This window comes from Rhamphochromis sp. 'chilingali' (assembly GCF_963969265.1).
Source record: "Rhamphochromis sp. 'chilingali' genome assembly, chromosome: 2".
NCBI lineage: Eukaryota > Metazoa > Chordata > Actinopteri > Cichliformes > Cichlidae > Rhamphochromis > Rhamphochromis sp. 'chilingali'.
This window is the reverse complement of record NC_137930.1, coordinates 24,099,408-24,113,786: the sequence shown is the minus strand read 5'-3', so window position 1 is coordinate 24,113,786 and position 14,379 is coordinate 24,099,408. Positions and strand designations below refer to the sequence as shown.

The 14,379-nt window shown below is 41.5% G+C and overlaps 1 protein-coding gene across 2 annotated transcripts in view; it reads right to left on the bottom strand.

Moving 5' to 3' along the window:
* Positions 1-13,680, bottom strand: part of unc5cb (unc-5 netrin receptor Cb) — a 134,069-nt gene extending 120,389 nt beyond the window's left edge. The window contains exon 1 of one of the 2 annotated variants that reach the window (XM_080874089.1): positions 13,104-13,680. In XM_080874089.1, coding sequence (XP_080730215.1) covers positions 13,104-13,221 — 118 coding nt within the window. In that variant the 5' untranslated portion in view covers positions 13,222-13,680. The remainder of the gene's footprint in view (positions 1-13,103) is intronic. The other variant, XM_080874088.1, reaches the window with a different exon arrangement.
* Positions 13,681-14,379: the final 699 nt, after the last annotated feature.

Genomic DNA, 14,379 nt, shown 5'->3' with positions numbered 1-14,379 from the left:
GCAAATGTGGGCACAGGCTGCATGAGCCGATGCTATAGATCCCCACGCACAAACATATGTTGTTTGAGGGGCCTTCTGTCTAATTAGAGGAATTAAATGTACAATGTACACATCAACTTCTTTCTTTTTTTTTTACAGTAAAGCTGGAGCGGCTCATCTCAAGGGAATGTTACTCAGGAATATACAATCACAATGTTTGTCAGGAAATCATAACTCTCTTCACGTGATGATAAATATCATTAAATCTCACAGAAGCTCTTTTTTTTCTCTCCGGTAGCTAAATGAGCGTTGGCGGGTGGGTGGACAAAGTTTCCGCAGTAAACACCTCCTTCCCATGTAAACATATATAATCACAACAAGATGGGCAATGCAGAACAGCTCGTAATTGTATCAACGAAGTGAGATGATGAGTGAGTTTCGCAAAGGGGGGGGGGGAGCGGAGGGAGGGGGGAGCATTGCAACTGATTGAATTTAAATGTCTGCTTCACTCCCAAGAGACCACCCCAATTCAAAGGACAGAGATTGTCTGCATGTAACTGGGGCCACGCAGTAACAAATAATCCTGTAAGCCTTCACAAAAACTCTCTTTGTGGGCACTGACAGTATTTTTTTTCCCCTCGTCTTGACACGAAGCTTCTTCTAACAGAGAAGAAGAGAGCCAACGGGAAAAAAGAAAAGAAATGAAATGAGTAAAGTTGGATGTGACAGGCTGAGCAGAGAAAACCTTTATCCACTGATAGATGTTAGACAGCTACATCCCCTCATTGTGACACATCCATCAAAGCGCTGATCACTTTTGTCCTCCCACATGTCCAACCCTTGTGTGTCAGAGCTGCTTTGATCAATCCAATTTGACTCCGCGACTTCAGACAAAACAGTGTTAAAGGAGTGACCGCTGACACTCCTTGGATTCGACATGCCTGGTTTAAATTCCTTCAACAGTGTACTGCATTCTGTCAAGCTCTTATTAAAGCAAACTACAGTAACAGAAAGAGAATGGAAGCTACTGTGTAAATATTCCAGCGTGAGTTTGCATGCCCTTGTCCCCTAAATTCAATCTCTGTGTGAGCAACTGCCAACTAGAAAAATGGCAGTCAAAACCAAAAACAGGTTGCGCTGGTATCTGGTGTTCCACAGAGAAGAAACACAATAAGGTTCAGATTACTCAGCCAAATTTCCCAAGAAACTGCAGGGGAATGGAAATATGCAAGTGAGCTGGTAACGCTCAGAGCTGCCCAATCCTTACAAAACATTGGTTTGTTCGACACTGTTGTATTTGTTTACTAGATTTTTGCTTCTCTTCCACGAACAAAAAGCCACACAAAACAGCCCAGAATAGCTGAGGGTTAATGTGTCTGAATCCTGGATGCTCGCAGGCTGTTCATCCTGTGGGTAAAAGCCATGCAGCTTACGAGTGGCTCTTCTATTCCTAGCTCTGAGATCCTTGTATCCACCTCACCTCTTTTCTTTTTCCCTACTCTTCCTCTGGCCACATATTGTTACCTGGGTGTCATAATGAGCTGCTAAATAAAATATCTGGTAGAGAAAAGAAGTGATAATAAAAAAAAGTGGCTACCAGAAAGCAAGTTAGGCCTTCGTAGACTTCTAAAAAACAAAAATACTGTGATTTAGTAATGTGCAGCTTTCTAAATGCAAGAAGTAACGAACCCGGGCAACGACTACCGAGGAAACTCATCAGCAGGGATAATTTACTACGGTATTGCTCCTTCTTTTACACAGCAGAGGTTACCCCGCTCGCCCCCACCACATCTCCCCAGTGTAAACCTTTTTGCTTTTACCTGAAAGGATCAGCTTACCTCACGTCAGCCTAAAAACCATGGGAACCCCTATGCGTGGTGTGTCACCACTGAATTATCGGTTTCCGCTGCACATGCTCCTGCATATCTACAGCAAGCCATTATGGTGTATCGGTTTACAGTTAGTGTGCTGACTCCAGTGCAGCTGGTGTACTGTATGGAGTCATAGTTTATGGATGTCTGGAATTAGAGAAACAAGCCTGTTATCTTACTAAGCTCTGCCATTTCCCCCCCCCTAACCGAGATTGCGCTTCTCCATCGATTTAACTCAAGGGAGAGCAGCTCTACAAACCCTTCAAGTGTGTTATGAGCAATTATCTTTAAAAAGTGATGGGTAGGTTGACAAACCCCTGATACCAGAGGGGCACTCCTGTGCCTTGGTGGTTAAAATGCTGACCATAAACCACATCATCCACTCCAGGCCAGAGGGAGAGCTTTGGTCCACGTCTCTCTCTCCCCCTCTCATTTCCTATATGCTTGTGTGTGACTAGAAGTATAAATGTTGCTAACCTTCCTAGTCAGCTAGAAATACTAGTCAGTAAAATGTATTCCCATTTTATTTTACTTAAAAACTGATAGTTACCAGATCAGAGATGGTGTTCAAACTATAACAGACCCAGGTTTTACCATTATCTGCACTGGGCTATAGCAGCTAGCATGAAAGAGACCGAGGCTACTGTTACGAGCACTACTGAGGTTAGCAAAACAAACAAACTAATCTGACACTGTGCGTGCTTGCAAGGTTAGACACAGCCAAATGTTTCAACATGCTAACTAAAACATCATTTGACTCAAGAAGAAATTTTGATATAGCTCATAAAATACACACAAGATATTGGTTTTGGCCAATGGTAAACTTTGTCTGTTTCAAGCATGCTTAAATGTTCTCCATCTTTCAGTAAGTGCAACTAGTCCAGTTTTTTTTTCTTTTGTTTAAAAACCTAGCAAACTAGTTACCAGGAGCAATCCTATTCAAAATGGAAAATCGAATAGAATGTGTGATGTTCCAAAAATTCTACATTTAATACAATATTAAGGTATTATTGCCAATATTATAACTACCAGTAAAACTAAAGGCCTGACAGCGGGAAACTTTTTGCTACTTTTTGCTTGTCAAGTGAACGACTACACTATGAAGCCACAATGACATGCTAATGGTAAGCACTATTTGGCCATTATTGCACTGTACATCTTTTATAATGTATTATTGTAGGGCCTTGACCTTATAATATGAAGCATCTTAGGGCAACTGTTCTGATTTGGTGCTATATAAATAAAGCTGAACTGAATTGAACTGCATTGAATTGAAAGTACAGATGACTGATTGCAGAGCAGCTAGCTTTGCAAATAGGCAGTCAAATGCCATGATGTGAAACAAGTTCTAGCAAATAACTTTATACTGGTGGTAAAGGAAAGCTGCATCTATCCTTCTGGAAACACCGTAAACACATTTTAAAAACAGGTTGTCAAAGACCAAACAGCAATCACCCAACTGACAGCTTCAGAACCACCAAGTTTAACTTTGAGCTATTCATGCATATTTCTAAACTGCAGAAAATTATCCTTTCAAAATGGAACAGTACTGGCGCTCCAATATGCATGTATCCCTAAGTCTGTAAAATGTACCAGCAGCATTTAAAACACAATAAACGTCTATTTTGTGTTCAAGCCTGGATGGACTAGGAGCTTGTGAAGGTTACACATCAAACAAGAGTTGTGTTGAATGCAGTAAAGCTCATCCTGTATACAAAATATATCCATTTCAGACATTTGACCTGGTTTGGGGGGAGGGGGCTGCCAACCCCCCTCGTATTTCTGAGAAATCATCACAACAACATCCATTATTCAATTTCTGCCTACTCTTTGGTTAAGTTCTTGAAAGGGGCAAAGGCAAAGCTGCAAGCTCTCCTCTACCACCAATTTATTATTGCACTGTACAACTTTTATACTGTATTAAAGTAAGCGCATTTAAACCAATGAATATATGAATGCAATGCCCTGCAGGAAAATATTGTGCTGCTTTTTTCAATCCTTTTGTCTTAGAGCATAATGTAATTCTGACATTTAGCTACAGAAGTGAACTTTCAGATTTGCTCATTTGCCTTCTGTTATTAGCAACCTCATCTCAATATCATTCATTAAAATAGGAATGCATACAAATCAAAAGACAACAGAGTAACTTATTAGCACCGCCTTTTGGTTTCCTGACAGATTCCAGAAGAACAACAATACAGTACATTTTGCCTGCTCTGGCAAGCCCACAAATTGCAGCAGCTTCAACGGTGTGCTTTACATGTTAGGAGTCATAAAATAACCTTTCACCGTGGGGCTTCTGTCTGGGCCCCCTTTAAATGAGACCCATTGAGCCTGCCCCAGTTAAACACTGTCTGCCATTACTTAAAACACCAGGGTCTGATCGTGGAGATATGGCACGCACACACACACAAACACACAGGAAAGTGCTGACACCCAAGTGCAACCTCAAACTATTACTGGACTTGCAGCAATAAAGCCTGAAATGCTGAAAACAGGTCAGGCACAAGGCTGTTTGAGCCTGTGGTGGTAGACATGATGGTGGTAGAGTGTGTAGTTAACGCTGCTTTTAAAGTCGTCTTCTTTTTTTACATTAAACCTGATGAATTCCGCAGTGTTTGCTGAGACACGCACAGTGTAATTACAGAAAAAAAAGACAAGACGAGCATGATTTCAAGAGACGTGTGTTTTTTTAAAATATCCCTCTCTCGCATTTTGACTCAACAGGAGTGTATGGAAGGTTGGGCGGGGGGATCAATCATCCAGCAGTACATAACAATTGTGAAGCTTTAATTTAGCACCTCATTTAACTCAGTAAAAACAACAACTTTACAGGCTGGCATTCTGACACACATTTAATTCTGCCCCCTGGTAATGGTCTGCTCTGTTTAAAAGTCTGTTTGGCAGCTCTGTAGATAACAGATGGAAGAAAAATGAGGGGAATTATGAGAAAGATTGATTTCCTAGGGATGAATGGTCTGGTATTCGCACAGATTTATCTGAAACAGACTTTCTCGGACTCTGTTATTATTGAATAAACATACACGCGCGCATGCACACACACTCTGTCACCATATGCAGGCAAACAACAATGTGCGCACACAAAGACACGCACAGCACACAAAACACCATAGTCATGCAAGAAGGCTAAGAAAACAGAAGCACGGTGAATTTATGAGTGTACAGTACATGAACATTTCTAAAATGGTAAAAGAGTGGAGCGCAAAGGACATAGCTAGGAGTTAGGATTTTCAAAATATTACCAATTTTCACTGCCCAGATCTAAAGGATGCCAAATAATCTGTAGGTAGAAACAGATATATTTAACACAGTCAGCACAAATGTGGCTTTCCAGACAAAAAATACAACTTTTCCTAAGTCTCTTCCCCAATGTCTAGCAAAAATTTACTCTTTTTGAAGAACAAGAGCTCCCATTGTCCTTTTAGATGTCCCAAGCCTATCTTTAAGGAACCATAATATAAACCAGAGACTATAACTTCTCTTGTGGCATCTCAAAAGCAGACAGGAATGAGGCAAAAAAAGAGAGAGAGAGAATGAAGGAGGGGGACGGGCGGGTAAAGTACCTCATTTGAGCCCCATAAAAAAAACAAGACGGCACAAACATTTATCTGTGGTCGGGCTTTCATCAGATGCTTTAAGAGTGCAGGAATAACAAGAGAGCCGGATGCTGATAAAGTAAAGACAGGAAATGGGGAGCGTGGGTCTCCTACTCTCATGTTTCACACGGGACAAGGGGTCCTATAACCTCCACCCCCTTCCTCTCTGCTCTGCTGACATACGTAGACCACAGCCCTCCCCAACCAGACGTTAGCGCAGCAACTGGAAACCACCACCCCTCTAACAAATGCAGAGATGAGACAACAAAATGAGGAAAACGTTGAAGTCTGCAGGTATATAGAATGTGCGGCTGTTTCCACTTGATGGTTTAAGTCAATATAAGCCGGCTTCTCAAATCATTTATTACAGATGAGTGTTCTTCCTTTTCATTGTATATATCTGCTTTTGTCTCATTCCACGAGTGAGGCTCTGCCTCTGAGCACAAGACGGGGCAAAGCCGGGATTAAGGGTTTAGCTTTGTCAATCAGAGTCAGAACTGAGGGAGGGATAGCAGCTGCATCTCCATTCTGAGAGGAAGAGACTGAATTTCTATAGAAACACCAAAACCTGAGTGATTCTGTGCTATATTTGTGACTCAGGTCAGGTGTTATGAGTCACCACTGACATCATCTCGCTCATTACCGATTTCCTCATCAGAACTAAACATTTAGTCTGGTTTTAGCAGAAATGATGGTAATGTGATGGTAACAGAGTAGAGCACTGAAAGAGTATGAAAGGATGATATCTGTGTTCAAGACTGTTTGTAGAGTCCCAATTATTTATCAATCAGCTACAATACGTTTGTTTTTGGGGAATTTCTTACATCTAACCAGGAATATTTAGTATGCATGTATGTAGGAGATACAAGCACACTAATGACAGTGTTAGGGTTCAAAAGTTGGTTGTCAACAATTTCCAATGACTGGTGAACATCAGTATTTTAAGCTACAATTATCGGCTGGCTAGCTGACTGAATATGTTATCCCTGCAACAGCATAGTGACCTGTCCAGGGTGTACCCTAAATTGGATAGGCATGAGAAAATAGAATATGGATTGATGATGGATTATTTTACCTTTAAACTTCCTACCACCCATCTTTGGCCTAGATTATTGAGCTATGCCACATCAGACCAGTGCTTGCTCTGTAGCAGTTACCGAGGCTGTTCATACTCCATGCTGGGCCAGGAAACTAAGACTACAGGGAACAACGTTAAAGGACATCAGGGAAATAACTGCATTCTGTCAGCCAGCACATTTTGCTTTTTATAGCGTCTGTGCGACTACATAAGATTAGCCACGTTCTAGGAGCTTCTCAAATCCCCCCTAATTCTGTTTATTTTGTATCCTAATCAACTTTACAAGAGTAAATAGCATGTCTGGAAACAGCAACAGCTCAATTATAGTAAAATGCAAATGGTTATTAAACAATTGTATTAAAAAAACACATCAGAAATATGGGATAAGAGTTAGTTTACTGTATAAAAAATATAATTTGTTATTGTGCATCTTTAACAAATCTTTAAGAAACACGTATTGATTAATTAATTGGTCTTCAGGCCTTTCTGTGTGGACTTTGCATTTTCTCCCTGTGCCTGCATGCCTGGCTTCCTCCCAAAGTCCAAACATGTGCACGTCGGGTTAATTGGTTATTCTAAATTGGCCACAGGTGTGGATGCAAGATAGATAAAGTGCTTAAGTCCATAAAACACAAGTGCTCTATGGATGTGTTTGAAAAGGTGCAGTGTAAGACTAGAAAAGCCCTACGTAAATGCCAGGCCGTTCCTTCCATTTTAAAAAACATGACGCACAAATACAGTGAGACTTCCTTTGAGTTCCTTCCACATATTTTTCCCCTCATTTACCTGCCTGTCCTTGGCTGATATCCTGTTAGGAACACAAAAATGCAGGAGGACATTAGTGGTTGAACATCAGGGGGGAGGCCATGATGCCAAATTAAAGGGCAGGAGTGGAGTGTGTACTTATACTCACTCATGATGTGCTCTGTCAGCCCTGCTGCTTATAATGGCATGAGAAGGGCCACTTAACTCATAATCACTTCTCTCTCTCCCTTTGGCTCTGTCCTCCTCTGTACCCCACCTCAACCCCTGATTTTCTGACTGCCGGCTCTGATCTTTAATCATAAATGAACTGTAGATCAAGAGCAGGGACAGTGGTCCACACCCCCTTCCCTCCCTTGCCGAGGCTCCTGTAATCACAGGGCTCTTGGCTAGTAAGAGGCCAACAAGCCTTTGAATGAGAAATGACTGTACCTCTAATGCATCAGCCATCTCAACTTTGGAGAGCCGCTTTCTGGCAAAGGGTGTACAGCAGGTAGGAAATCAGGTCACCACTATCGTCGTCTTCACAATCATTATCTCCGATCTCATCCAGCAGCGTAATTGAAAGTGGGACCTTTTATACAATTATTTTCATTTGCTGTCCGTAGCCTACAGTATGCGAGTAATTTCTGCCTTGTGGTGCACTCCAACTTACTGTACCCTAAAAAGAAAAATCATGCACGCCCGCAATCTAGGTGGTGCAGCATGCATTGTATTGAGACACAAGTCACCCTCCCTGGCAAAGGCCTGCTTGTCAAGTGCTGCTACTTGTGCCGAGTTCTGCTAATGGACTGCTAATAGGAGTGAATGTTGCACTGTGAAGCTCCCCTGTAGTTGAGAGTGTCACACAGGGTGATTAATGACACACTCTCTTCTCCTTCCAAGCCTGTCCCTGTCCTCACTCCATATCTTGCTTTCACCCTTTTCTCTCACCCACCCTCTCCTGCCTCGAGGTCCCTCTCCTCCTCCTCACCTCTATTCTTTCTGTCCCTCTCTGAAGTCCCCCCTCCCCAAATCTCTTTTCATTTACTTCAAGATTTTAGCACACGGCAATCTGAGAACATTATTATTCACCCCACAAATCAAGTATACTCGCAATGCTAAATTGTAAATTGCTTTAAAGGCATGCAGTATGAGCACAACACATCAAAACTGCATGGAAGCATTAACACAAAACTCAGTAGGAAAAAGAAAACGTTTAGGTTTAGTTTACAAGGAGCTTCAACTTTCTATTATGCTGATGATCAGGGATTACATTTTAACATAAGTTGAGAAAAACAAGGCAGAATTTATAGGAAATTTTAAGTTTTTAACTCTCTGATAAGGAATTTACATTCTAGTGGTTTTGAGGGGAGATTATGGTGGTCTTAATATGCTCATTTCCAGGTCCACAGTTTATCCAAGGATTCTACTGGAGCAGCTTTGCATGATTCAATCACATATTACTTATTAATCTTATAGCGTGCCTCGGTTTATCCACCGTCGGAAACAAAGCCGTATTAACTCCTCTCACATTCTTCAGATTGGCTGTCTCTAACAAACAGAAGGTTTGAATAGAAGGTGGGTGGGGCAGAGCTAAATATCCACTAACTGGGATTACTGTGTGTTGAACTTGTACAGTTTAAAGAGGTAATCCCAGTGAGCCATTATATATACACATTATTTGAAACATTAGCCAGTTTAATGTTTTTAGGCCCATTAGGAGGGAGAGAAAGAAAAATCCCAGTGGTCCCCTTGAGTTTAGGGATTTTAGGCTTAGTGTTACTCAAAATGTCGACTGGCTTGACTCTTGATGATGGAAGGCTAGCAAGCTGGCTAATGAGTATATAGCAGCAGGAATGGTTCCCCACACCCTAAGAGATGTGAGTGGTTTCATGAGAAACTGACATGATGTATCACAATGTCAGAGTTTCTTTTGGCTTTATTTTGATAATGGGGGAGGGAGTAATGGACACAATATTTTTTGTTGACATAAATGGTCACCGACTGATCACATGCAGTTTTTAATGACATAGAACACTTCAGTTATTTATAGAAAATTATCCTTGGATATGGGTCACGTTCCCCGGGGGTCCCCAGACCCCACTTTGTGAACCATCTATAAAAATGTGACTGATTTAGACATCATTTGGTACTCTGCCATATTTGCATCATCAAACTGAGGTAAAAGTAAAAGTTCAAGTGCTGTAGTAAGATTGGAAAAGAAAAGAAAAGGCACAAAATAATCAAACCGAGGCATTCTGATGAACTGGCCAAAAAATGCTTAGATAGAAGACTTGAACTAAAGGGGAATGTGAACACATAACCAAAGTAAATTAAAAAAATCTTCACGACAGGCCTGAGTGCAATGACAGACAGTATTCGTGTCCGCCGCCACAGCTGTTCCCGGCCCCAAAATAGCAACAGAGTATATTTTTTGCGTTCATAACAATAGCATATGACATCAAGTAGAGCAAGGAAGCAAACTCAGCAGCTACTTTTCACAGTAATTATCACTCGCTACCAGGCTCCGTCTGGCTTAAATCGCAACCAGCATGCAACTGTGACCTCACACAGCCATACTGTGTACACACTTTTTTTTTTTTTTACTTTGCTCTCTTCGTTCACCTGTGCATATCACAGCTCAATCTTAATTTCCTTCACTTACACAAAATCCTTCAGTTACATAAATTTGCTTTAAATATCACGTACTGCGAGCTTGCATTGATGGCAAAGGCTATCACAGGAGGTCATTTATATGTACTGCTTCTTCGCACAATGCTCTCATTGTGCATGTAGACCCAGTTTATATAATGACCTCTATGGTTGTAATGTTAGCAGCCCCAGGGGAAGCCTCTTAGAATAATAATAGGCAGGGAAAAAAACAAAAAAAACAACATTCACATTTACCTGCATTCTTTACGAAGCACACAGAAGTAGCCTAAAAGCTGAACGAGTGTGTCGTACAAGGAAAACAAAGAAGCCTCACTGTGTATGAGTTACAATATATCTGAAACCATAGCTGTCCTTTAACTTTTTCTCTCCATAAACAATCCTCAGAGGACACATCATCAGAAAGTGGAGAGGCAGGAGAGACAGAAACATGGTGTGAGAGGCAGCACGAGAACAGCGCTGTGGAAAAACTGAACTAATCCCAGGAATGCCAGCGCCCATGTATCCACTGCCTAACACAAGAGGTACACTATATAAATGCCAGCGTTAAGGTCAGCCATGGAAATGAAAGGAAATCGAGAAAAAGGAAACACCTTAAAAAAGTGATTTTCCCTCCCTTATCATGCATGTAGCACAACACATGCATGTTACCCACTAAAGACTATTGAGCAGCATATATGGTTAATATGCATTTATTGATTTTTTTTTTATTTTAATAAACCTGGATAAATAAATGTGAACTGGACTAAAATGAGCCACAGCCCAATGGTGAGGGAGTTTGGACTTTTAGGGCGGGGCAGAATGTGACGGAAAAGAGAGGATCCACTGCTAAATTGAATGCGGCACAATAACTGTTTAATCTCAGATGTCTTGGTTTTTTTCCAAGATTTAAAAAAATAATAATAATAATTAAAAATACAACCTGATTGCACACCTGCCAATAAATCTTTTATCAGAGCAGCTATTCCATATGTTCCCTGTAAGAACTTGACATCCTCCATCAGCTTTAACAGTACGGTGGAGCTCTGACACCTCCATGGAAAAAACTGAATTGTATCTTTTCTTGCACCAAGGGTTTCAAATCAAGCTGCTGTCAGAGCCCTCAGCTACTTTCCTGGCAGCTCATTGCATATATCTGTCTCAACTTGTCTCCTTTCTGAAGAGTCCAGCAGGTTAATGAGAAGGATCACTTCCCGGTGCTCGCCTCTGTCTAGAGGATTAGAAAGCACTCTCAAAAAATAAATAAAAACTGTAAACACATATTTACAGCCACAGAAAGTAGGTCTGAAGAGCTGCGAGTAGAAGCACAGCGTTACAGAGAGCGCCCGGGTAAGTGAGCCACTTTGATCACCAGTAGTTTTACACTGAAGAAGTGACTCTCCAGCGATTAGAAAATGTGTAGAGCTCATCAGTGCCCCAAAATAGCGAGGCCCATTAATTAGGCTCAAACAATGTTCTCCTAGTGTATTGACTTCTTAATGGACAGATAAGAACCTTGTTCGTATTCCCATCCAGTCAATGGCACAGGGCTCTCTGGGGTTTTGGAATGGGTATTATGTCATCTCACCATGCCCTTCAGAAACTGGACCTGTGCTGGGGTTTTTTCCCTCTCTCTTTCTTCCTCTTCTTGCTCATTAACTATGTAGGAGTGAGATGAAGGTCTGGAGCAGCTAGATAAGGTTGCTCACAGACCCTCTTCCCCTGTCTGGGATATGTGCTTAGACTTCAATTTGAGCTTGTAACACTTTTGCATGAACACTGAAGCCTCACAAAAAAAAACCCCTAACTGTTCATGATGTCACTGCAGAAGGGAGTATATCTGAAATGGTCAAACCTCCCCTCCCATCCCCTCCCCTCCATCTCATCATGTTATTCAGACAACAGTAGATTCCAGACAAGACAGACCACCTACCTTAATTCCACAGACATACACTCTTGGCATCTGATACACATGCACAAACACATAGTGAACACTAAATCCTAACACAGATGGCTTTTTCTCAGCTCCCTTTGTTTGACAATCTTGCACGGTAGAAAGAAGATTAAGTAAATGGCTTCAGGTGTTGTGGCATTATCTCCAAGATTTCTGTGACTGACAGCCACTCTGCAGTTTACAGAAACATCTTTCACCAGGCAATTCTTTGAAGGAGAGGTTTTGTAAATCTGCTTACTGATTGAAACCAAGCATAATGACAAATTAAAGCTCGCTGCCGAGATATGTGTGTGTGTGTGTGTGTGTGTGTGTGGGGGGGGGGGGGGGGGGGGGGGTGTTGAAGATTTTCTTGGCAAACTTCACTTCACGACTGAAACTTCCTTATTTAATTAGACATCCTCCTGAGCAAAAAGTCAAGATCATTTAAGCATTACTAGCTTCACTGGGCTTTGAGATCATTCTTCATTCTTAGATGATCTGATTGTTTTCAAATAGTGGACCTCTAATTTGGGGATTACAGCAGTCATCAATCAACACTGAGTAAGATTGAATAATATGAGAATGAATGGAAGTTCAGCTTTCTTGATTTGATTAATAGCAGCCCGAACAGGAATATTCTAATATGACTGCAGGTAATGGTCTACATGTTATATTTTACCTGTAATAACTTGCTGTGATTCAGGGTTCTTGTGGCTAATTACAGTTTTCTAACACGTTTTTTTTATGTGTAATGCTATTTTTTTGTGTGCCTACACTAAAATCTTTAACGGTTTAGGAAGATTTAAAGCAACAGCCACAATATTAAGGGCATCTCTTGAGCTTCAAAGCAACACTTCTCCATTTCTTTCCTCGGAGAAACAGATGCAGGGCTGTGATGCTTTGGTTTCCAAGTGCAAAGCGTAGTTAATATAAATTATTGAATAAAAACTTTTTTCCCCCAGTGAAGGCTTCTTTGGATGTAGTATCTTCATATTTACCTCACATAAAACTGCTTAGCAGTAGGCAGCCTGCTTTAATGAAGGCTACAGCCTATTATTTCTAGTACAGCCGAACTTCGGGGGCATGAAGTGGCACACTGTATTCTTCTATTAGGAGTGTGACTAATTATGATTCCGTTTTGTCTTGCACAACAGCGCCACGAGAGTTCATAAAAGTTTTCCTGAGAGCAAAGCCAAAAGGTTCACTGGTGAAGAATACACTTTAAAGTTTACCTTGAGCTACACCGATGTCAACCAGAAGGAAAAGCAAAAGCCAGGATACGGTCGGCATCTCTGGACAGGATCTCGGCGATCTTCCTCCTTCTCTGTCAGTCCGCGCAGAGTACCCCATGATGAGGAGTCAAACTACGCTCTAAGGCGAGTCCCAGTCACTGAGAAATTGATATGAAATGCGCGCTGGTGTCCCTCGTTACGCTGCGCAGCACTCCACAAACCCTCACAACCCGGGCGTAAAAGAAAGAAAAAATAGCTTTCGACAAAATATATCCAGCGCAGTGTTTTTGCAAACATGTGACACTTTATGAAACAAGAGGTGGGTGCATCGCCCTCTGTCACAGAGGATGTTGCATTAAAATCTGTATCCGCTTGCTTTTCCCTCTAAAGGTTCACTTGCTAGAGGTGTGGATCGATGTTCTGACGGCAAATTCATGCTCCCACATGAAAGCAAAGTCCGTCCAGCAGAGTCCGAGTCTGTGCAGAACCCTTTTTCACTCGTGCAGTGAGAGAGAGCAGTGTGTGTGCGTGCACCGCGTCTCCAGCGCTCCACTGACGGCACTGAACGAACCAGGGCAAGGAGCCGTCTCTGCGGGCTACCTTGCTCCTTCAGCCAATCCAAGTGCTCCGGCAAGTGGCGGCGCTGCATCAAAACCTGGCCCGGACAGCAGCGAGGAATGGATGCAGATTTTTTTTCTCAGCTGAGAATTTTAATCACGCATTCATCCAGGTTAGACTACGAGACAGAAATTAGATTAACAGAAATATGAGTGTATGCAGTGGAATCCGTTATGTAACGCTTGTACTTGCGCGTAAATTCCTGCATCCAAAACTAAAGTATCATTAGGGGAAATCCTTTTAAGCTGTTTAAGCCCATTTCAATATTGTTTTTTAAAAACGATTTTAAATACTCATTTATGTGTAGTAAGGCTTAGAGATGCGCAGTGAAAATGTTTTTACCTCCATTTGAACTTTAGAAATACAGATCAGCACCATAACATCAACAAACTCCCCCCTACATATATGATATAAGTCGTTAATTTAAGAGTACTTTGCAAAAATATTTAGTCACCCTTAATTTCTTTATATTTTGCAAGGAAAATGGGAAGGTTTACTGAAATGTGCAAACATACGTGGAAATACAGTATATAAGCTTAAAAGTCAATATGTTGATGCCAAACAGCTTCAGTAATGCTGAGGTCCGGGCTCTGGGGAGGACAATCCATGAGTGATAGTGTTCCATTGGGTGTTTTTCTAACCAGGTATGCTTTTACTG